The 24,696-nt window shown below is 39.3% G+C and overlaps 1 protein-coding gene across 5 annotated transcripts in view; it reads right to left on the bottom strand.

Annotated features, from left to right (window-relative positions):
• Positions 1-6,321: 6,321 nt before the first annotated feature.
• The window catches only part of SLC24A2 (solute carrier family 24 member 2), a 113,806-nt gene continuing 95,431 nt past the window's right edge, over positions 6,322-24,696 (bottom strand). For all 5 annotated transcript variants that reach the window (XM_077171085.1, XM_077171086.1, XM_054652318.2 and 2 more), the window contains 4 exons: positions 23,077-23,208; positions 15,969-16,058; positions 15,384-15,550; positions 6,322-13,336 (listed from right to left, as the gene is read on the bottom strand). In XM_077171085.1, the coding sequence (XP_077027200.1) occupies positions 13,087-13,336; positions 15,384-15,550; positions 15,969-16,058; positions 23,077-23,208 (639 nt within the window). In that variant the 3' untranslated portion in view covers positions 6,322-13,086. The remainder of the gene's footprint in view (positions 13,337-15,383; positions 15,551-15,968; positions 16,059-23,076; positions 23,209-24,696) is intronic.

Raw genomic sequence — 24,696 nt, 5'->3', positions numbered from 1 at the left:
GATTTCCCTCTCCCGAGCTTTCAGAGGATGCAGCCTCCCTTTGTCCTCAACTCTCAGCCACATGTTGCCCCCTTCCTTTCCACATTGGCTGAGGTACTAGGAAGGTACAGCCTTCCCAAACCACCTACCACATATTCCCCCTTGAAGATGTCATTTTCCTCCAATGTTTAAAAATTCAGGCTACCTGGGTTCTGCAATAGACTTTGTGCCGACCCATTTGTCTATTAGCCTAAGTGCAGGAGTCAAACTAACCAGGTTCTGTAACAAACTTGTGGGGCTTGAGGGTCATAGAGACATTAAGATCCATTTCAAAGACATTAACACCCATTTCTCCTGAAGACCCTCACCCATCAAATTGTTTGTAAAGAGATTAGCACCAATCCTTCCTATTAGAAGCAGGGCATCAACTGAATGCCTGAAAATTGCAGCATAAGCTATTTTCCAGCAGTGCATGTGGAACAAATTGTCAGACATCCTGTAACTCCATCTTCTGGTTCATGAGAGACAGGGACAGGGGAGGGGGTAAATTAAGGGACATTGTTACATGAGGACAAGTCTTACTCGAGGTGAAGGACACTATGTACAATAAAGGCCAGATATATTTTTAATAATTCTTTTGTAATACTAGTGGAAACAAACATACATTTGCGCTATTTCCAATATTCTAAATAGCTGTATGCCTGGAATGGTTTTGTTTGCAATTTCATATTAAAAAAAAAAATTACCTTATTCCACGGCAGATACTGTTGGAAATTATACAACTTAAAAAAAATAAATTACTGTAACTTTAGCAAAGGGTTTGTTGCCCTTTGCCCAGGGGCAGGGGAATTGAAGTTTCTCTACAAAAGACTCTGTTCTCAGGGAGAGGCCTGATGAGCTTAAGATCTGTGGATAGGGAGTAGCCAGAAGATGCACATGACAGAAATGAACATTAATGAACATTACCCCAAACGTCACCCTCTGGAGAGGTCAGAGATGCCTGGTCTGGGAAAAGATTGATAAGAGAACCAAAGAGTGAGGACCAAGTCAGCATTGGAGTTGAAGGGATCAATAGCCAATAGGAGACTGAATACTAAGAACTGTGTAATTAAAGATGCATGTATGAGAATTTCTTTGGGTTTTGTCAGTATAGGTATGTGAAAAGTCTGGTAAGGAAGCATGGAATGATTTCAGTTGCACATCCTGGCCAGAATAAGGTAACACCTTGATTCTCTTAACACTGAAAATATGTTGTTGAAGAGTTTCAGTTTTGGTGACAATATCTCCACATTAGCATGCAAAGCCAAACTTCCAAGCAAGAAATTCATGCCCAGATATTTTCTCCCAATTCTACAGAAAGGCCAGTTTAAATACACTCACTTGATTTCACCTAGTTGTGGTTAGACTGCTTTTTCTGGTGCCAAAGAAAGGTGTTATCTTCTCAGACTAACTCTGTACCCAATAAATAAGGGATTGAGGAAGATGTACAGTTTAGGGTAGAAAAATTAATTTTCCTATATGAATTTGACTTTCCTGGTTTTTATTTCTTTCAAATTAGCTGCACATTAACTTACATTAAAACCAGACAGCGCTGTAGAAGAAAGAGAGAGCTTCACTGAACCTACTTCCTTTGCAGTTTCTAGCTCTGTGTAGTTTGACAAGCTTCTCAAAGACATCCGTTTTTTTACTCTGCTGCTGACTCATTGTTCAGAACACAGATCAAAATCAGTAAGGCCTTCAGATGCAACCAGTCTGGACAAGTTGTTCCCTGCAGCCTGCTGGCAGGCTGCATGTTGCACAGTGGGTTTGTGTAGCTTGGAATGTTGAGCAGATGTGTGCTTTCACCCAGAACCCTCCTGGAGGTGCAGAGACCTTCACCATCCCTTCCCCAGGAAATGATGGGATTCACTCCATTACTTGGCATGGCAACCAGAACACATAGTGAACAGAAGGAAATCTGTTGAACCTCAGTCTAGAAGGAAAATACAATCCACAGCTCTTCAGAGGCGATTGGTGGGGCTGAGGAAATTCACCCCATGTGAGATTTAAGTGGGAAGACATTCCCTACATGGGTCCCTACAACAAAAAGCAAAGTTCCATCCAAGCCCAGCTGCTCTTTATCATATCTTGGGCTAGTGCAGGAGCCTAGAGAAACTTAGAGATTTGTTTAGGTATCAGCCCTGTGTTGGCAAATGTAATAACAATTTACTGCACTCTTTATGATCTCTATCACTGCCCTTATGCTTTAACATTCAGTATTGAGATCAGCCCAGAGGAGGATGCTTTTGTTGCAATGAAGGCCAGCAGGGGTTTTGACTGGAGAACAGCTGCTGTAATGCTAAATATATATTTGGAACAAGGACATGATGAGATGTACTGCCCTGCTTAATGTCCTTGGCCTGTCTGTGCCTTGCTCTCTTCCTGCATTAAGGGTTTTATTATATCTCCTTGTCAGCAGAGATAATTGCCTGCAAATGTCCGCAAGCACACCTGCTACCAGACACTTTGCTATTAAGGTAATTCCAAGAAAATAAAAGCTTCAGCAACCATGCCAGCACAAGTTATTAATCCAGATAAGCCGCCTTTCATGCACTGAGGACATGACCTGTTAGTGTTTCAGTCCATCTACTTCACTTGACATTCTACAAGATTAATGTTTCTCTGGGAGATCACTGTGCTCACCTCTTCCTGATTTTGTGGCAGACTTGGTGACTAAGAGATGTTTTTTTTGGCTATTTCCAGAAGTATCCACTCACAAGGCATGCATATTGGGGTCTGTTACTTCAGCAGCTCTAGACAGGTTGGTACAGGGCCAAAGTACCTTCATGCCAGTAAACTTCTTTCTGGAGGGCAGGAATGGTAGAGCTCACCAGGGCAGGTGAGGCAGTGGGTGCACGTACTTGGCATCACCTTTCTGTTGGCACCCAGACTTTGCACAAACCCTCTGTGAAACAACTGAGGGTGCCCTGCTTCTGCCAGTTGCTCTCTGGGCCTTCCACAGTGCCTGGTGGCGCCTGTGGAGCTGACCTTGCCACTCTATGTTTAGCTGCCAAGTGACACCACAGACAGCTAGAAGTGGTGTCAGCTGTGGTGCCAGCTGGGAAAAACTGGCCTTGCCTGGCCTGAGACCTTCTCACTCTGAGCATAACCTGCCTCCACTTGCTGGGGCACCATTTGTGACAGGAATTCTTTTGGATGCTGAGTAGTGTGAGGAACAGAGAGGATAGGAGTGTAGAGGGAGCCAGAGCAGTAAAAACAGGCCTTAGGACAGAGAAGATTTGGCTTCACCATGCTTGTCCCGGCTCTTCTCAGAACAACACCCTGGCATGTTTTAAATAGGTTTTTAGCAGGACAGGTGGTGGGGAAAAGCTGTCCAGGAAACGTCTTTTTGGAAAAATTGTATATTAACAATCATGAATCTTTAGCAATTTCTGTTTCCAGTCAGTTTCTGGTAAAATTTTTGCTGAAAGTTATTCTTCTGAGTGGAAAGTAAAGTGAATTTTTGGGAATAATTTTTCAAAAATTCATTATATAATATAACAGAAAATGGGTTTACTAATACTTTTGACTGAGGCACAAATGCTGAATCCTACAGCACGTTAGCCTGGAACAAGCTAATTTTTCCAACACTCAAACTGATTTTTCTTCAACAGTCCTGTGTTTTGTGAACTTCAGTGAAACTCTTTTGAGATAGTTTTGGCCAGCAGTATGTCCTGGTTCCAGAGGATCAGACTACAATCTCTTAGTCTTGAAAATCCATCTACCAAACTGGCAGGAGCTGGTCGCTGCTGTGAGAGGCAAATTCTGACCATCATTATGGCATGATATCAAGGTAGGCAGGCAAGCAGTGCAAGAGCAGGTCCAGATCTTCACAAGGAATTAGACAATTCTGAGAGTAGTTTCCCTTTTCCCTCATACTAGTTGGTGACAAAGAATAGGAAATAAGTGGGGGTGAGGAGCGGGCAGTGGGAGCATTTTTTTCACTAAACCATTCACAGAATCACTGAATTTGGTTGGAAGGCATCACCACTGGGCTCATCGAGTCCAACCTCCCTGCTTACACAGTGTCCCCTAGAGAATGTTACTCAGGGTTGTACTCCTTAATTTTACACCAAATTAAACTGGGCTGCAGGGAGCCAGGAGGGAAAATCACCTGTTATATGTCTTTTTAGACACAAATTGTAATGGAATTTTATGTCAGTTTTTGTCATAGTCTTCCCTCCTGCTCTCTGGATCACAGTGTCAATTCAAGGTCCAATGAAGTGGCCTGTTTTCCCATGCCAGACAGTGCCTACCCTCCCACCCACCTCCTCCTCTGCCCCCTCTGCCCCACTCAGCAAGCCCACACCTGCTCTTTGCTCTGACACAACCCCACTACAGGAAATCCTCCAACACAGCAGAGCCAGCACATGCAGTTTCACATTTTTAGCAGCCAATAGTGGAAGATTGTAGCTGAGGGCCAGTATTTGCTCATCATTGCTGGTGGACAGGCAAAAAGTGATTGCAAGCAACCCAAGGGTTTGTGGGACACCTCTTCTTTTAAGTTTCATTCATTGTAAAACTGTTGTTCAAACATCCTACTTGGAGTGCTTTAAACTTACAGGATGCCGATAACTTCTCTGACTATCTTCATATTTAGCTAACAAGAAATGGTTTGGTTTGGGTTTGATGCCTCAGAAGCAATACTGTAGGTTTCATCCTGCCAAAAAACACCCCATTGTCCATAAAATAGATGTGTAGTTCAAACCGTGATGTGAAAATTTGCATAAATAAGAGATGAAGGGATGAACAACTCTTCAGGGCTAAAATCTCTACTCTTTGCAAGTTTCTGCACAAATGTTTATTTCTCTGAGGTATGTGTTGACAGAAAAGGAATTCTTTGTTTTAAAGGGAAATTCTGAAGTGTTTCCAGGGAAGGAAAGCTTGAACTCAGTTTTAACGGGCACATTGCTTTTCTTCTTGTCAATTAACACTCCAAATGCAACTACTTGTAAAGGAGAAAAGTAATAGTAAATGCTTTTTTCAGCACTACAGGTAGGACAGTGAAGTACTTGCTTGTGGACACATAGTAAGGCAACTTGCCTTCATTCCCCCAGGCAGGATTGTGGTGGATATATAATTTGTTTTTCTTTTCTTCCTGCTCAACCCAGTCATATAGCATCAAGGCACTGAAGGATTTAAAATCCTCCATTTTACAAAAGTCACTGCAGTTGAGGAAGGGATCAAATGTTAGCAAGCAGTAGGGTAAGAAAACACACACCCATAGTGCAAAGCTGTGAACACCTGTGTATGTATGCATGTTCACTCCTCAGATAAAGACTAAATGTCTTTTTACAAACTCTCCATCTCCAATCTAAATTTTGAAACGTCCCACATGTGCCTCCGTGACTTGGAGCCAATTTTAGGTTTTGTAGGATGTGTTTTACCTTGTTTTTTGTTGCTTGGCAGGCATGGATGTCTCAGGACAATCATCATTCTCAGCTCCTAAGCTATCTGCAAATTTCTTTGTTTTTCAACTAAAATTTTAAGGCTCTAGTAAAGTTAAAGATGAGAGAAAAACCACTCTCCTGAGCTCACACCTTCAGCGTTGGCATGATGCCTCACAAAAACCACCTTAATTCACTGGGAAGGATAACTTCCTGGGCTACTATGGGAGAAATATTAAGTAATAATGTCCATGTGCAATGTTTTGTAACTTGTGAAGATGGAAATTTTGGTTGATTATGAGAAAATGCTAGTATTGTTGACTTTCTTTTACTGTAATTTAATGAAGATCGTTCTTTTACTTAAATGCATAATTCACCCAAGGGCAGACTAAAAAACCCAAAAAAACAAAAAACCAAAAAAAAAACCCCAACCAACCAACCAACCAAACAAACAAAAAAAAACCCCAAAAAAACCCACCTAGCTGGCAAGGACAATAGACTGTGCAGCCTGGAGATTAAACAAAATGTCAAAGTAAAGAATGGGACTCAAAACATCTTGTGATCAAATGTATCAGTAAAGAAATGTAAGGGAACTTGATCCTGAACAGAATGACAGGGCTCCAGACATACACCCCTCCAGGTAGTTTGGATTCACATTGAGTAGTAAATGAAAAATCATTGTCTAACAAAATTTTAAGCTCACTGAAAGACAGGCAATTTCTTTACTCTGTGTATATACAGAAGGTAGCACTGGGACATGGCAAGAGGCAAGCAGCACGGCTTGAACACCAGAAATGATGAGCAGCACTGCAGCTCATCACTGAAACTGGAGAAGGGAGTTAAAATACTATTTTCAGAGCAACAGCAAACCCAAGACCCAAGACAAAAGATACTGAGCAAATTGACACACTCTTCATTCTTTTTATTAGTATTTATTGTTATTGTTATTCACACTTAGACAACTCAGTTACATTAAGTGATTTATATGAAGAACTCTGTATTAATATGATAAGGTGAGAAAGTGTACACGCCACAGTGAAACATTCTGTAGATAGTGAAGTAGGACCTTGATAGAAGGGATTATTTCCAAGAGCCTATATACAAATAAAGGTAACTTTCATACTATATACAAACATATTCACAGAGCATATACTGATTCAGCGATACAAGAGTATAATCTAGTGAATAATGATCCATACACTTAAACACATGAGAAAAATTGGAATTTTCAGGAGGTTGCCTGGACTTGCAAAAGGAAATGTATTTTTACTTTTAAAGTTTGAAATGAGTAAAGATGGGGGACTTCAGATTTTTCTTACAATAGGCTGAAAATTATGGATGATAAGAGTATGAAAACTACAAAGTGAAACAAACATGCTAGAAACACTTTATTACAAAAATAGCCTCTGATTGTCAGTTATAACGCACTATTTTCACATCACAATACCATCTCCTGATCTTGCCATCTTAAGTGACAGAAATAATTTTAATTCATGTAAGTCAATTCCCCAGAGTCAGGATTGCAAAACTAAAACTGCAACAGAGGTCTTGATAATGGAAATGAACACAAAACCAAGTGAAATCCTTTGGCATTACTTAATTTTGATGAGGGATTAAAATAAATGATTTATTTCTATTGGATAACCTGACCCTGAAAACTTTTTGAAAAATTGACAGAAGCAACTCATCTCTTACAAACTTACTAAAACATAAGGAACTTCCTTTACTGTGATCTCAGTGGGAGAAAACATCAAAGGAGCAGAATGATTTAATTGCTTTATTTGGCCTGACTCTGCAAGCATTTTATTCCTTCTCCTGGGGTGAACAAGGGTAGCAGGATTGAGTCCCTACTGCAAAGGTAGTGTGCAGCATTTTGTACAGCCCCATAGGAAAACTCAAGAAGATGAGGAGCAAACTCCCCCGACTTACTCACAGCATCACTAAGGTGAAACCAGATCCTGCTTTACTGTACATTTATTTGTCAGTGTTTGACATTATACCTTAAACAGAGATATGGAATTGATTCTTTACTTTAAAATTAATGATCCCCTTACTTAGAAACCCCATACTAGTCTTCTGGGTTCTTTATGGCTTCTTTTTGCATTAAGACAACTATGTGACATAAAATAAAAATAAAAATAAAATAGTAAAGTGCACAATCTTTAAAAATGTGTAAAAGTTTCATTGTTGGGATTGGTTTTGTGTTTCACGAGTGGAGAATTTACAATAAATCTACATGAATGTACAGTTCATTTACCAGTCTTGAATTACTCATTCTTGTCCTGGGCAATTTCACTTATGGCTCGTGTAGGAACGATACGGCCAATTGTGTGCCTGGTCTACCCACACTCCAAGGGATTACATGGCTTCTAGGCTGGGGCTGACCTGTGTCTGGCTGGCTGGAGCAGGGGCTCAGTGCCATGTCAATGTGACAACATGACTTCTGGAGCAGACACGGCTTGCATCCAGTCAAGCAGGAACACAGGCAGGGGAAGGCTCAAGCTACCTGCACCCATCCAGGCAGACAAGTCCTGGGATGCTGCACACTGACACCCAGCAACACACTGCAGACCTACAGGATGGCCTGTCTGAGCTATGGGGCTCTGAGCCACCTGTGACTGCTGCGCTGGATGGGTGCACTGAACTGCAGGACTTCCATTTGGAGGTGACTCTCAACAGTTCCAATGGAAATGATGGGCATCTCAATACCAATATTCCTGTAGCTGATGGCAACAGACCCAGAAGATCAGTTGCCATCAACCAGGCATGAAACCCATGGCTTTTGGAGGATTGGAGCAGGATTCTTCTCCACACTGTTGCAAACTATCCCATTTGATAATCTCAAATTCACTTTCTGTAAGTATTTTTCTTCAATTTAACTTTCCAGGAATAGCAGAAAAAAAAGAATCACCTGCTCAAACCATGCCTCAGTTACTTGTGTCATTGTTATTTACAAGAGGTAAAATTGTTTCCAAGAATACAAGTGAATGTAATTTATCTCTTTGTACATAGCTCCCAGGACAATTAGGTTTGTTATATAACAGCATTTATGAAACACAGGAACTTAAGATAAAAGTATCTTGTCCAGGTTAATGGCAGAATTCTTCTGTATTTCATTGGGCCAGTTCTTAGAGAAGGGATTATTTCCTTGTTATAAATAAAGAAAACCATCTGATACAGACTCATACTTGACTCAGAACATAAGTTATATGGACCACAAGATGCTATTTTAAGGAATTACTGCTGAAGGAATAATAATTAAAAAACATTGAATATCCCCTTTTTTGCAAAATATGTAATGAAGTAAAAGACAACCAGAGAAATAATCCCTTAAAAAACACCCAAACATTAATAATATTTCTAAGCATCTATTTTTTCACTGTACTTGGATTAACTACATGTTTAACTTACCACTTTGTGGACCTTCATATCCACACACAACAGTACCATGAGTGACAGTGACCATGTCAACTACTTCAGAGAAGTGTATGTTGAAATTATATGGTAGGTTCATTGCCATTACAAACAAATGACACTAGATAAGGTTGCTTGTCACCCACTGTGCTTTATGCTTCATGAAGTTTATGCAGTCAGCCACATCAACTGGATACATAAGCAGAAGCATACAGACACAAGAGCCTGTCTGCACTATAAGAAAGCACTAGCTTTCAGTAAAATAGTTAATTTAAAATACATAGAGCTTTGCTGAAAGATTTTTCCATGTCTACGTGTAGTTCTTAAGGAGAGAATCTTCACACCACACTTTTAATCACACTTCTATAGCTTTTACCAAGTTGTGACCAGGGTGGCTTATGCAGAGGGAAAACAGAATAGTTGTAAGACTCAAGTGGTATTTCGTACCAATGAGGCCCATTCTCATATTTAATTCCAATAAAGTTAGTGCAGAAGACCTTTAAAACTGGCTACAATCTGAGCCATGATCCTCTTCAAATGCTACCAGAAATCCCTTCCAAAAATTGTGTTCAATACTGATTCTATTCAGAGATGATGGTGCCACAGAGGGTCGGTTTTTAATCTGAAGTTGCATTCTTTTCTTACTTCTATGTTTCCAAGCTGGTGTCCTGAAAGTGCTAAGCTAGAACAGGACCTTTATCAATGCCAATTTTTCTATTAATTATTCATTTATACTTCATAAGGATTATGCAGACAGCAGTAGTGATTGAGTTAGTGAGCACGGGCATACAGGCAGGGGGAAAAGGCTTCAACACCAGTTAGTTCACTATAGAATTTGGGCAGTGTGAAGGACCGGATCCCTAGTGAAGTTATACAGAACTTTGGCTGAACAAAATAGAACTTTGATTTTTAGGTATGCTTGATTTCTAGGTGTGCAATGTTGAGAAGAGTTCGTGATCCTACACTGAAATAATTATGAACAATGAGAAACACTTTATGCTGGGAAATTTGTTGAAATTGTAAAACAGGAATGTTGCAAAAACTGTGTGTGTTTCTGGCAGCATTGAGTCTGGAACACTCACTGACATCCAGTCACTGGGTTGGAGCAGCTTTTGACTGTTTTCTCAGCATTCTAGTTTAAGATTGAATTCCTTCTGTACAGGATAAAGGACTAAGCTTCTCCCTCCATCCCACTCCTCTTTACTAGCCAGCAGAGCTGTTGTCTTGTAATCAAAGAGCACATCAGCATTCAAGTATCCACAAACAGTTTACCCCAGCAGTAGAAAGGTGCCTTGGCAAGTATAAACATTGTTCACAGAAAGCACCACACAATTGAAATCTGTCCTGTTACCTCTGGATCTGAGGTACCACTGGCACAGTTATTCAACCATTTGAAAAATGATCTGCCCAACAGATACAAGGCAGTGGGAGACATGACGTGTCTTATTCTGGAGAAGGAGAAGTTGTTTATAATACCTTCTTAGATAAAGATGTGATAGGGACAAACAGACAAACAGGGAAAGAAATGAGACACATTTTAAGACAGTATAGAAATGCCATTACAGGATATCAGTCCTTAATGGTGTACATAAAGGTCTTCCTATAAGCTGTTGATGCCAGTTACTCTCTACTCCCTACCTGCCCTCAGTGGGCCAGCAGTCTCTGCTGCAGATGCTCTGAGTGCACCAGAGAGCTCTCAGAGCTCTGAAGGTCAGGTGAGAGTTTTCTGTTTCCAGTATGGAAGTTGTTACACCATGCTGGTATGAAGTTAAAAAAAAAAAAAAAGGAAAAAAAAAAGTAGTGTACTAAATAGAGATTGGTCTGGTTTCTCGATTTGAAATGTCAGATCAGTGAAATCTGGGCATTGCAGTATTTTGTAAGTACCCACATACACAGCCCTTACTTTGGATCACTCCTATGTATGATTCTGCTTACTTGGGAAAGGATTACCAGTTTTGAGCACTGTCATCAGAAACAAAAGCATTTGGTGACTCCTCTGGAATAGATTGTACTGCGGAGTCAGCTCTGTATTTTGGGACACACGTTTTGGTTGAGGTCAGAATTTGGGTTACAAATCGCTTTAGGCTGCTGTTCTGTCAGCAGAGGGCACCACAGGTATGTATATCCACCCACCTTTCCATGGCGTACACCCCTAGGAACAAATGTTAAAGATGGGCAGCCCTATCGTTAAGACAGGTAACAATTCTGCACCAGTGAAGGATCTTGACTACAAAGACAAGTTTTTGCTCTCAATGTGAGAAGCTCACTCTAAACAGCACTAAGAAGTAACAGATGTTGCTTGTTGTATGGTTAAGATCAAATACTGATTCTGCATGTAGCTAGGACTTAGGACAATATATGAGTAGCAGACATTGCAACTCCTAGTATCCTTCCTTTATTTCATTAACATCTCACTTTTTTCTTCATGATATCACATAATATTAATATTCCTAATATGAATTTTGTAATGATTTCTCTACCATTGTTTTCTGTCAAGTCCTTATTTTCTAATCATACACTGTTACATAAAAACACATACAACAGGAAAACAGTAAAGGACAAAGGGGATAAATGAGAAACAAACAGTGTGGAGCAGAGTAAAACAGCCAAGACAAAATGTGCTGAGACTTCTGTTACACAGATGTGAGAATGGCATTGCCATTGAGAGCACAATACACATATAAAACAATGATGAAACAGGTCACAGAAATGCACTGAAACTTCACGAGCTCTTAATTGCACAAAAGACTTAAATAAACAAATGATGATTATGTGAAATAATTTTTTAACATTCATTCCAGTCCTCTCATTTTTAAAAAAAATCAGCCAAACTACAGAAAGTTAGTTGCTTTCTCCCTTCTTGGTTTTTTCTGCTCTAGGTTTGGACTTTCTCATTCTCTCAGTATCTCAGAAAAAGGTCGTTGCATATTCACTCCTTCCTTTCTTTAGACATGTACACTTCCAGCAATACTGAAGAATTTTCATGTAAGTTTCCTGCAGCTCCACTGTATTTAAATTGTGTTTCTCCTACCTAGTTTCAAGATTTATAACAGCAAATGTGAACTTCCCCAGCTTTATACAACAGCTGGAGATCTCTTCCAGCAAATAACTATATGTAGCTGTGAAGGTCCTTACACTCCAAGTAATAGTGAAAGCCTATAAAGTATATATTCACTTAGCAATTAGGCTGCCACTTTATAACTACTTCTATTTTCTTTATGAAATACTATGCGTAAGCAAATTAGCCTTTTTATTCTGGCATGAAAAGGCAAACTCATAACAGCATCTGAAAGCCATTGGTACTGTTGATATTGCTGCATTAGAAAAAATGGTGTGTTCACATAGCTGTATGATGTCACTGCATGCTGCGTTGCTATTAGAGAAGAAAGATTATCCCCATTCTGGTCTTTGCATGAGAATGCAATGAAAATCTGCACCAGTTACAAAATGGTCAGGCATCATGACTGCTTCAGTGCCAGAGTTTCTGGAACCTGAAGAGTTTTGCAAGATGTAAGAAACCACCATTAACATCCTGCTGATTGCCTTTACGGACCTGTGATGCAGATGATCAAAACTGATGAATTCCCTGGCTTAGCTGAAATCACATCACATAAATCCACTTACGTGAAGAGACATACAAGCCCTTCCCTGTTTGTGACTCATCGCTTGGTGTATGCTTTCCACTGAGGAGTTTCAGCAGGTTATTGGAAAAATCCTGTACCAGGGTGTGTGGGGGGTGGTGCCTCCACAAAGTTAATATTAGCATTCCCCTTGGAAGAGGAGAGCTTTAAGAACTGAGCACACAGTGTGTCTGTGTGTGCTACTACAGAGAAGGAGAAGTCTGCAGGTAGGTACTGTAGGCAGAGGAGAAGCAGTAACTTTCACTGCTGCCGTGGGCACGGTGCGTGTCCAGTGCTGAGCAGCGAGGATGTTCTGCAGCAGAGGAACCCTTGGTGCTCCCAGACTCAGCCCTTCAGGCCTTACTGCAATGTCCAGCAGCAGCCATTCTTCAGCTCTGAGACTGACCCTTTATGTACTTTTCTTTCATTCTTTCGAAATAGAGGAAGAGAAAATTTACAGATCCATGGGTTATTCCTGCTGCAATTTTCCACTGTGTTTTTTTTTTTTTTCTGCTGTTTTGTTTTGACATATGTATCTTTTCTTTAATAAATAGATCTGTTTTGGTTTTTCTTTTTTTTTTTCTTTTTTTTTTCTTTTTTTTTTTTTTCTGTTGAGAAAAAAATAACTTTCCACTCTCCACTTCCCGCTAGATGGAGACAGGACACTGGATCACTTTGTCCTCCAGAAGGACACTGACAATCAGGAACACAAAATAAAGCCCAAACATGAAGAAACCCAGGATTTTATTCATCTTCCACTTGCAGGAAGCAATGGAGAGGATGACGAAGAGCAGCATGATGAAGAGGAGGACAATCGCACAGAACAGACCATTGCTGCTGACTGTCACCGGGGCAAAGCTGTTAACCACAGCATACAGGAGCCATGGAAGAGGAAGGCTGTTAAGAAACAGAAAAATTAATTTAAAACATTGTAGAAGTCCAGAAGGGAGCACTAGAAGGTTTCTGGTGACAAATCAAAACACCACCAAAGGCCTCCTGCATGAAGTGAGGCAGGAAGAGGTTCAACTCTTCTAATAATTGCATAAATATAAATTGTAAGCTTTCTCATGGTTCTTGGAGAGAAAACATAGGATTTTTTGCCCCCCCACTCTTCCACCAATTATAGTAGTGAATTATATTTCCCTTGGCTGGCAAATCACCTGGCATCCTGTCTGTGAAGAGGAAACCCCCTTTCATTTGTTTCTAGATTTCACACTATCTGCTGAAGCTATTTGCACACTCTTTCCAAGAGCCTGCCTGACAGGAGGGTGGCTTGGAAAGAAACATGACCTTGCCATGAAGAACCAGCACTCTGCAAGACACTGCCGGCAAAATTTCGCCCTTAAATATCTTTGTCCACATTTACTGTATAAACCTCTGTTAAACTGTGAACTTCAATTGAACTTCAGCTTAACTTCTATTTCTGTGTTTGCTGTCATTGCATTTCTCATCTCTCACGCCACAGAAGGAGACAATATCCCTCTGCAAGATGTCAAGCTGAAATAAATATTTAAGAACTGACTGGAGCTTAGCAGGCTTAGAAAGCATGAAGTGAGTTGTCAGAAGCTCACAACATTAAAACTTTGAATAAGCAGCTCAGGAGAGAATAATTTATTACAGCTGCAGTACTAACTACACCAGTCTACAGCTCAGCTGTGCCATTTCTGTTGTAAATGTAGCAGACTGGTGCAGGACAAAACCATTTCCTTTGGCAGGAAGATTAAACATTTTTTAAAAAGTAAGAAAGCACTGCAAAAGAGAAATAATTTTGTAATGCATGCTCTGTACTCCAAGTTGGAGGACATGGTTTTCATGCATTTTACAGGTTTGCTGCATATAGATATTTCAAAGACTGAATGCTTCTGCATTAATAGAAAATTGGCTAAGTTTTCCTACTATGTGTAAAGTACTGCCATTAGCTAACAGATACAGTAAAAAATATATTTACTATACATTCAAACTTCAGGATCCTTTTTTGTACCTTTTTGCAGATGCTGGTATATTTCCAGCTGTGAAAACCAGGATCTCCTCTACAACCAGGCTGTCTGGCACTCTAACTATGACTACACCTGTTCTTCTGTTTGTGTGTGATAGCAAGAAGCAACCAAAGATGGAGAAATTGAAAGTATGGACATGATTCTCAGTACCTCCATCCTGTGTTGAAGATGGTAATGTGGGAACAAAGACAGAATTTATCTGTGTATTTCCTGCACACTTTTGAAACACTGAGGCATGGATTACACTGTTTCTGAATCTGATCTACCTTGGTCTCAAAAGATCAAAAAAGAATTTGAATTACAACATTATGCCGCAAATCATTACCCTAGAGCTGCCATGAAGCAGTGAAGTGTAAGTATAAAACTTCTGCACAATCTCATGTACCTTCACATTGTCAGAGCTATAAAAAGGGTCCTTTTTGTTAAGAGAGAGTTGGTTTGTAATTTTGGACTTGTCAGGTATAGAAAAAAAATTAATCACATGGCAACAGCAGCCTAAATCAGTTACACAAGACAACAACTTTCTGTTGTTATTACAGAAAACATGTTGATTACTGCAGAGGCAATGAATTATTCCTGATCATCATTTATAAAGAAAGCTCTAGTATAAGCCCAATGAGTGGTAGCAGAAAGCAAACAGCAACCACACAAAAGTATGAAAAGCTTTGAAATTCCTTTTCGGAACGATGCCCTTGCACAATTTTAAAGTGCAATTCACTTGCCTAAGCCTCTCTGTGACATATCAAAGCAAGGATTAGGCAACAAATTTATAACATTTTTTCATGCAGACATCTATAAACTTCAGAGCACTTGCCACAGTAACATTCGCTTCATATTTGCATTACTCTGGTTTTTAAAGATTGCTGCTTGTGGGCAATACCACAGCAATATGCTAAGAACAAAAGAGTTGTTTAAAATAGACACAATTTTCTTGGTGTAGAGCTTACCCCACTGTGATGTCAAATATGTTGCTTCCAACAGAACTGGATACAGCCATGTCCCCCAGACCTTTGCGTGCTACAATAACACTGGTAATAAGGTCAGGTATGGATGTGCCAGCAGCTAGAATAGTCAGTCCCATGATTTCTTCAGTAATACCAATGGTCTCTCCAACCTAGAAGAGTTTAAATAAAACCAGAAAAAAGTTTCCTGCAGTGAAGAAATGTTTTCAACTGTCCTGGACTTTCCCACTAGCTTGGAGAATACCAGGCAAGATCACCGAAATTCTAGTTTTCATGGATTTTCCCATGTATCAGGAGAAAGGTAAGGCTTTCAAACAGAAGCATAAGGTATTGACAGTCAGTTGCTGATAGTTCTGATGTTACAAGAATGATCAAGTCCTGTGGTCAGGCCAACCACAGCTCTCTGAGCTACTTATTATTTAGTGAGTTCTGATTTACTTTACCCATGGCTACAGCTCCTGAAATAAAGCAGCACCCGGCATGAGATAGATGGACTCTGATTAGAAATGATCTTTTACAGTGCAAAACATAATGCAGGGCTTTTATTTTGTAAGAGTATCACCTCCTTACCTGGTGTGCCCACCAGACCATCAAGTAAGAAAAGAAGGCAATCCAGCTGATAGAACCAAAAAACGTGATAGGAAAAAATTTTCTTGAAGTCTGAAACAGAAAGAAGGAGGAGCAGTGAAAACTTATATTGAAGGGTGATATGCCATACTCTTAATTCCTTCTCAATATGAGAGTGGCTTCTCATTTTTTCTGATGGCCTGTTCTAAGCAACTGTTCTGATCATCATCAGATGATCAAAATACCTGTCAAGAAAAGTAAGAAACAGATGCCCTGACATTGGTATATATGTACCTCATCCTTCCAATTGCTTCAGTCACAAAATAAGATTTCCTAAAAACTTGTGTGATGACTGGCAAGTTCTGGGTTGTCATTTTTATCATTATTTGTTATGATGCAGTTTGCATATGCATGTGTTTAGCTCAATAGTGGTTTGACTTCTAAATTTATTAAGAGTTTCATGTTTCTTCAGAATGAATGTTTTCAAATTGCTTCAAAAGGTGCCCATATCTTTCCGTCCTACATTAGTAACTTTTTGCAACAAATTTCAGTCAGTATAAAAAAGACTGCCATATGGCAGAGGTAAAAACACATACACCTAAAATTTATTACAGCATTTACTCTGCTTGTGAAAAGTACATACTTTCTCAATAGAAGATATGTTAAGCACATATTTTCCATGCTTCATTTTGTAGACAAATTTAATGTTGTAATATTATAAAAGCATGCAAAAACATACTGCCAGGCCCTTCAATGAATTAAAAACTCTCTTTAAGACCGAAGGAACTTAATTTTCATTTTCACTGTTTCCCTTACTTGTGTCAGATTTTGAACAGACAGAATTTTTGTGAAGAACACAGAATTTTTGTGTTCTTGCAGCCAACGAATGGGTTATATTCAGATTAATGATTTATTTTGGTTTCTGTTCTTTCCAATCTTTTGCATTTTCCAAATTACCTATTGACTAACTGAATCTATGTAACAAAAAGAAGTCAAGCTAACTACTAAAGGAAGGGAACAAAATTGCAATACTGCACCAGGCAAACACTATCTAATCAAATTAGTACTTAAAATCAAATTTGTCCTGTGAATGAATTCTGTCTTTCTTTATGGTCACTGACCTTCTGAATGCAGATCTTACCCTAGATGATTTCTGACATGTGACTAGCAGAGTCCTACAAATTTAAATGAATAACCAGTAAGACTGCCTATGGAAGTAAGTTATACCACTCTGAATGCCTCTTGCAGCTGCTGCTCAGTCCTGCAGTACTTCTTCCCATTTAGTCCTCACTAAATCCACTTCCACTCCAGAATTTTTGTGCCCCCTTTCAATGCAGGTCACGCCCCTGCTGCACCAGCAGGCTCACTAAGACTGTGGATCATTCCTAGGTGTTGTGGAAGTATATGGGATTGCAGGGCTTTCCCTCAGTGTGTCCAAAATACCATTTGTTCTGATTCAGATTCTTCAAGCCATAATAAACATTTCTTTTTTTAGGGGGTTTACAGAGCTGCACAGTCAGCTTTCCTTATATAACAAACTCAACAGACATTTGTATGAAACAGTTTCACATTTTGGAATTGATTAGCACAGAATCAGAGGGTGGCTGTAGACCAAAAACATGATCAGTGTATTGGGCTGGCCATTAGAGCTGATCAAGCAGGAATGTCACTGTGTTTTGCCAGCTGAACCTGGAAACAATGAGGCTGGTCTGTAGCTCAGTGAGACTGTGTAGACTTGCTGCTGATGGAACTAGAACGAGCTCGGGATGTTAACAGATGTAAAAAGGGTAAAGTCAGCAATGACAATTGTGCACACTCATCTACAGCATGGGACAAATAGAAGGTCCATATCTGTTCCAGCAGCAGATGCAGCTGCTGGCTGTGCTACAGAGCACTAACTCATTCCCTGTGTGTACTTTGCATAATGCTAAATGTCCTCCTGAAAACTGAGCATGTTGACTAACACAACCTATACAATTTCACAACTGAATATACACAGAAATACACATTAAAAATGGTATAGATTTAACAACACTACCAGAGGGATAGAACACCTCGTCTGTGAGGAAAGGCTGTGAGAAGAGAATTTGGACTGTACAGCCTGGAGAAGAGAAGGCTTTGGGGTGATCTAATTGCAGTCTTCCAGTACCTAAAGAAAGCCTCTGAGAAAGAGAGAGACTTTTCAAAAGAGCCTTTTCTAGTCCTCTAGTCCTGTTCAAATTAGAGGACTAGAGGACTAGAAAAGTAGAAAAAAAGAAGGTTTAGATTGGACATTAGGAAGAAGCATTTAGTATGAGTGTGGTGAGACACTGGAACAGGCTGCCCAGAGAAGTTGCGAATGCCCCATCCCTGGCAGTGTTCAAGGCCAGGTTGGACCAGGCTTTGAGCAACCTGGCCTAGTGAAATATGTCCCTGCTCATGTCATGGGGGTTGGAACTAGATGATCTCTCATGTTCCCATCCAACCCAAACGATTTTATGAATCTGTGATTCTAAACTCCCTCATAATATAAATAACTGAACACCTGTTGGAGTAAAAGTGGTCCAGTAGGTGTTTTAAATAGATTACCCTGAAATAACCACCACAGCACCTGGAAACATCCTTTTCATATAAATTCCACTACTGTCACAAGTATTGTTTTTAGAAGTACTCAGAGTATTTTGGTTGATCTATTTCTTAATTGCTTCTTAACTCATTACAGAGTTACTTTTTCAAAAGAGAGCTCTAAATGTCAAACCAGGAAATATGATAATGAGCTTATGATGGAACCTACTCAGATGGAATTTTAAGTTTAAAATCAAAATTTTATATGCACTGGGATACAGAAGACCTTAATGCAAAAAGGAACACAATTTGAAAGAAACATATCAATGGCTGTTATAATGATCTGACACCAGTGGGAGCAGAATTAAGACTGGTAGAAATAAATTAATCTAAATAGCCATTTCTCTTTTAAAACTAAGCAGCTAGTACTTTTTTTCACCATTCCTCTAAGTCAACTTTTCCAACTTCCAACATTTTCCATCTTCCCCATAAAAGCTCCGATCTTTTGGCAAGACATATGGGTAATGAGACAATGAAGCAATAAACTTGTTGGAACTGGTCACAAAGGCTTCACAGAGCACCTTGCAGCACTGCAATTTGAATGATCACTGCACAATACTCAAGATTTAAGCATACCCTGGCTTAAGCAAAACTAATACATGCTGGTCAGTAATAGCACTCTGATGGTGTGATTGTGTACGTCAAATGGTTCTGGCAAAATAAGGAGACACTGCCTGAGTCAGACACCCAGAGAATTTGGATGGCTAAGAACTACAAGTCAGTAACTTCGCAGCATGTGTACTCCTCGCCTGTCTTAGCTAATCCTCTCCCACTAAAATTAACTGATAAGCAGCAGTCTAAGATACTTTAATAGGCTTAACACTTAAATTACCTATTTTAAAATGGGGAGCATTTAAATTCAGAAAGGGCAAAATTAAAAGCTTGTACATTTTACAGGAGATGAAATAAAAAATGGAATCCACAGATACTGCTTTATAATATGCATATAGATGAAAATTTGAAAAGCTATAACCAGAATGCTGATTCTTTTCTGTATGCTGGATTTTATTCCAGACTGTAACAATAAATATCATGCTTGTTTTATAACTAGTTTCAGCATTCTTTTATGTATTTTATGTATATAGATTTATGTATATAGATTTATGTATATTTTATGTATATAGATTATGAGAGCTGCCAATTCTAAGCATTTTCCTAGAAAAATTAGTCAGAGACAGCAGACAGCAATACTTCTCTCCATCTTTTTCAGTAGTTGTTGTGGTGGTTGTCTGGTAAAGACAGAGTGCAGGGATTGTTAGCAATTGGCTCTTTTGTGGTCGAAGAAACAGATAAATGAGAGAAGCCATGGCTGATTCAGTTTATATGCTATTTTCCTTTAACAAAAGCAGAAGGATTTTGTAGTTCCACTGTAGATTAGATGGATTTGTACTGTTCCTGTCTATCAGAAACCTTAAGAACATTTTTCTTGATACATTTCTATATATTTATTTAGTGCCAGTGTCTGAAAAACAGGGCTATAAGTAGCAAAAATAATCTAGATATGAAGGCTTTTCTTCTAAGAGCTCGATCCTGGAAGGCAGTATGTGCTGAATAATGTGGAAGGTAACTCTTTTAATTTTAGCCAGCATTATTACTAACATCTTTAACCTGAATGATTCATGTTTGTCTTGTTCATAAATGTATCTGCATTGCAAAGTTTGATCTTTCTTTCACACTTAACAGTGCTTAACTCTGATTATTCAGAATCTGCTCTTCTAACTGGATCTGTACAGGAACATGTTGTCCTTGTCCCCTTGGTAACAGTGCATCTCTGTATGGCAACAAGAGTTCATGCAAGTTGTAGCTCTTCGTTTATAATGGGAATTTGCAGAGATAGAAGGAACTCCCCCATATGGGTCCAGTGATGGCAGGACTGGAGCCCCAAGAGCCATTTTTCTGGCCCGTAATCCAAAGGGATGGACAGTGGAGTAAGGTTATAATAAATAACCTTACTTAAGGTTATTTATAACTTAAGGTTATAATAAAAGAGGTGGTGTTCAGTATCTGCTCCTGACCTACTGGGGCACCTTGGTCACATAATTTTTCTTTCAGTCTTTCAATATCTGTTCCTCCAGGGTATGGGCAGTTACATATGTGACCTTTACAGAGCCACTGGGGAAACAAGCCATTAGTACAGGAAAAATAGCCATTAGTGGTCAAAACACCTGAGCAAGAACTCAGGAAAAATATTCCCTAAGGGCACACCGACCTCTGGGATATGCCAACAACATTATTGATGTTATGGTAAGGATTATAATATATACTGGCTTAACGTGAGCAGGTGTTATTAAGGAATTAAACACATTAAAACATCTCAGCTAGTCAATCAGCTGAGAGTTAGCTGAACCAATGCATAATCTACTTTAAGTATACGAAAATCTGCATATGTGTGCACGACAGCATAATAAGAGAGCAGGATTTCGCTAACTTTAGAACCAGAGACTTTGTCTACAAAATAATTTTTCTAGAGCTTCTGGGTTTCATGGAACTAAATGTACCTCAGAATAGTACAAATAAATGCAGGGAAACCATCTCCTTTGTGTGGAGACAAAATATACACTAGAAAAAAGACTCTAGATAGAAGGAAGAACTTATTGAAAAGTGGACACCCACAGAGGATGCCAAAGGCTCCATATGGTCTTTCAAATCTGTATACACAGGCATTCACTTTATATATGCATATGCTAATCTGAGCATCCTGATGCAGAATTTGGGTTTCTGATTAAAATTATCACACTTGCAAATCGAGTCCCTGATGGCAGACCTGTCTAAAAAGTCTATTTGAGTATGATTTTAGGTTTTCTTTAACTTTTATCTCACAGATTTAATTGAAAATTGTTTTCTGATGCACATGCTGAGCTGTAATAGCAGGCATCAGTTTTGTTAGGAAGGGATTAGTGGGGATGGCACACAGAAATAAGTGAGAATGTTTTGAAGATACATTAATAAAGCATACTTAAAATGTTAGATAGTTTGTGCAACTATCTGGTTAATTCTTTGACAACAATGTTCAAAGTAAGCAGCTTGTCATACTGATACAGCCCATCACCTCTTCTGTTAATCCACATGCAATTACAAACTACATTTTTTTTTCTGTACAAACTACACCTTTCAGTGAATGGAGCTTTAAAACTTTGTTTTTAAAACTTGCCTATCTGGAACATGCATCCATGTTTATCTTTTGTGGTATGGCAAGGTGTTCCAGCTGCTGGATGTCAGCATGGAGTTCTGTTGTGAATGGTACTAGTGTTAATAATTACATGCATCATAAACTTGCAGGCAACTTGTCAAGATATTCACTTCCCAAAGCTATTTTTGAAAAAATGTTCTCATTTGTACAGTACAGAATATTGAATAAAGCTACAGGTCTACTTTTATTAGCTCCAGATTTTCAAAATTCAAAATAATGCCCATAAATATACCTCACTAATTTTATATCAAATTATGAAAAAAATTACAAGGATGGTTTTGAATGATGAAAGGAGGGCATACATTCAGAAAAAATAATTTTTAAATTCATGCAATATGTTCTGTGTGTTATGTAACAAAAGTGATTTCCAGAGTTTTCTGGAATCTTTAAGAAAAAGAAAGCTTAAAAATTGGAAAAAGCATGAGAAGGGAAAGAAGGGTAAATGTCACTTTATAGCCTTTGGAACCTTTTATCTAAAAAAAGTCAGAGATCTTATTTGAGCTTCTTTCTTGCACTGAATTGCAGTTTTTCAGTGTGTGGGATGGGAGGAAGGTTTTTCACTGTGTGTGAGGAGAAAAGAAGAATTCAGGGTGTTGATCTATAAACTTACATGCTGTGCATGCCTCTCTTGCACCAGTTTTAAGCCTGTTTTTGATCCAGAAAGGAAAAGAGATTAAAACACCACTATTTTATTTTTCAGGTCTTGATGCTCTCTCTTTTACTTTCCATGAGCTTTCCCAGTTAGGTCTATTTGTATATGTAAGTATAAAAGTGGTAAGCCTTGGTAACCTGTCAGTCTTACATTACTTCAAGCCGTGTTTAGGACCAAACTAGCAAGTATTTTATACATGAAAGGACTTACAAATCTCATCCTAGTATGAAAATTACAAGATTATGGATGGAAGAAAAAGGTCTAATAGAACATAAATTATGTTAGAACCACAGAAAAGATTTAGACAGTGTAAAAGCCTTCCAGTCATATCCTTTTGGGCACTGCAGATAGACAGATACTCAGCACTCATGTGTTCTGCAGAGATTCAAAAATACAAATGTGAAGGCCCCAAAGAATTTTTCAGACCATTCACTTTATATCATAAAGTATAAGTGAATACAAATTATAATCTTTATAGAGCTATTAACAACTAGCTGCTCATAAACACTCATTTTCCATTTGAAGATTTGAATACTAACATTGTGACCTCTTCTTCAAAGAAGAAACAATTAGAAAAACCTAATAGCTCTAGTTCTTTTTTGGCATTTAACTAGACAGCCACCCTTTTGTGCAGTACACACTGACTTACAACAACAGTTACTTACAGGTTTTCTGACGTCTGGCAGGGTAGCCCACAGTGGAAAAACAATGGGTAACACCAGAAGATAGGTGACCTGCTTGCGTGGGGTTTCAGGCCAGGCCAGGCTGAGAGGCTGTTCCTCCTCATCCTCTTCATTCTGTAAGAAAAGCTCCAGTGAGCAGATTATCACAGTGGATGAATGAAGCTAGGGATTCTTTCAAAAGGAGTTCAAGGACAGCATTGTGTTTCAGGGAGAACTACAGCATCTGAAAACATTGCATTAACACCAGACCTACCTAACAACATTAGCCAGGCCACACCAAAAGAGACTCTGGCCAGACTGCGAGGGATCCCTATGGCACAGGCTGCCTGAGCACGTCCATTGGTTGACAATGTGGGTGATCCCTTGGGATGCACAGGGTGTCTCTGACAGGTGTTCCCATGGCTCTCCCTTGGGATGTGGGCTAGTCTAGTCATGGGTTACAACTTGTCTGGGCTGCATCAAGCCTGGCCACAGAGATGAGAGAGAGCACATGTGCACATACGTGCCTGTGTGCATACACACACACTCACACACACACGGTCACCTTCATGTGTGCATGTAGATGTGTGTGTGTATCTAACTTCTTAAGCTTTTGAGAGTAACTTGAAACCTTACTATTAAATATACATGCATACGTATATTGGTATGTGTGGTGTTCTCCACAGGGAGACAGGGCAGGTCAGGCACCTGTGGAGCTCTAGTGCTAAGCTGCTGGGGTCAGGCTGGGCTGCTCAGGGCTCTGCCCATTCAAACTGTGAAGCCAACAAGGACAGTGATGGCCCAGCTTCTCTAAACCCCAACACTGTTGTCAGGTTGTCTGTATGAGGAAAGGGCTTCTCCTTGTCTCTACCCAAAGACTCATGTGTTCAGACCAGTCACAACACAGCAGTGTTCCTAACAACTTGGTGCTAAAACTGAAGACACTCCTCTCCAATTTGTGTCACTGATTTTCACACTGGTCCCTAGTTTCCATTTATGTGTTAGCTGCCCACCTGTCATCCCTGTTATAGAGTAGGTGTATAGGAACCCTCTCCTATGACAGCAAACATTTGGCTTCCACACATTTCTCTTTCCTTAGACTGCTTCTGCTAACAAAATGGAGCAAGTATAGTGGGCATGACTCAGCCTTTTGCACGCAGGTATTAAAATAACTTTTAAATTGTTAACATAGGTAGGTGATGTCTCCAGAACTGCACATAAATTGCAGAATTAGGCAACTGAAAAAACAGCCTGAATAGTACTTTTACACAGATGCGTATAATGCAAATGCTGTTAAACCTTGGAAAGATTTCTACGGAGCTCAATGAAAGCTAAAAAAGTCTGAAAAAGAGCACCCAGTGATAATTGTTTGACAACATGAGTGATATATGATGACTTCTTCAGGTAATGTTCTTGGGTTTTATTTTTGAAAAAAGATAATAATAGAGATATGTCCACAATATGCATGTTATTCCCCCCATAGATTTATAATCAGTTTCTTTTCAGTTATTGCCCTGTATTAAGATTGCTTACATAAACCTTATGACAATGCAATATAAAGCAATCATTTAAATTTTAACACCAGTTGTTCTTTTCTAAGCAAAAGAGTTATTGATGAAATGT

The sequence above is a fragment of the Agelaius phoeniceus genome, chromosome Z (genome assembly GCF_051311805.1).
Source record: "Agelaius phoeniceus isolate bAgePho1 chromosome Z, bAgePho1.hap1, whole genome shotgun sequence".
Lineage (NCBI taxonomy): Eukaryota > Metazoa > Chordata > Aves > Passeriformes > Icteridae > Agelaius > Agelaius phoeniceus.
The sequence above is the reverse complement of the archived record's forward strand: the minus strand, read 5'-3'. Positions and strand labels throughout refer to the sequence as shown.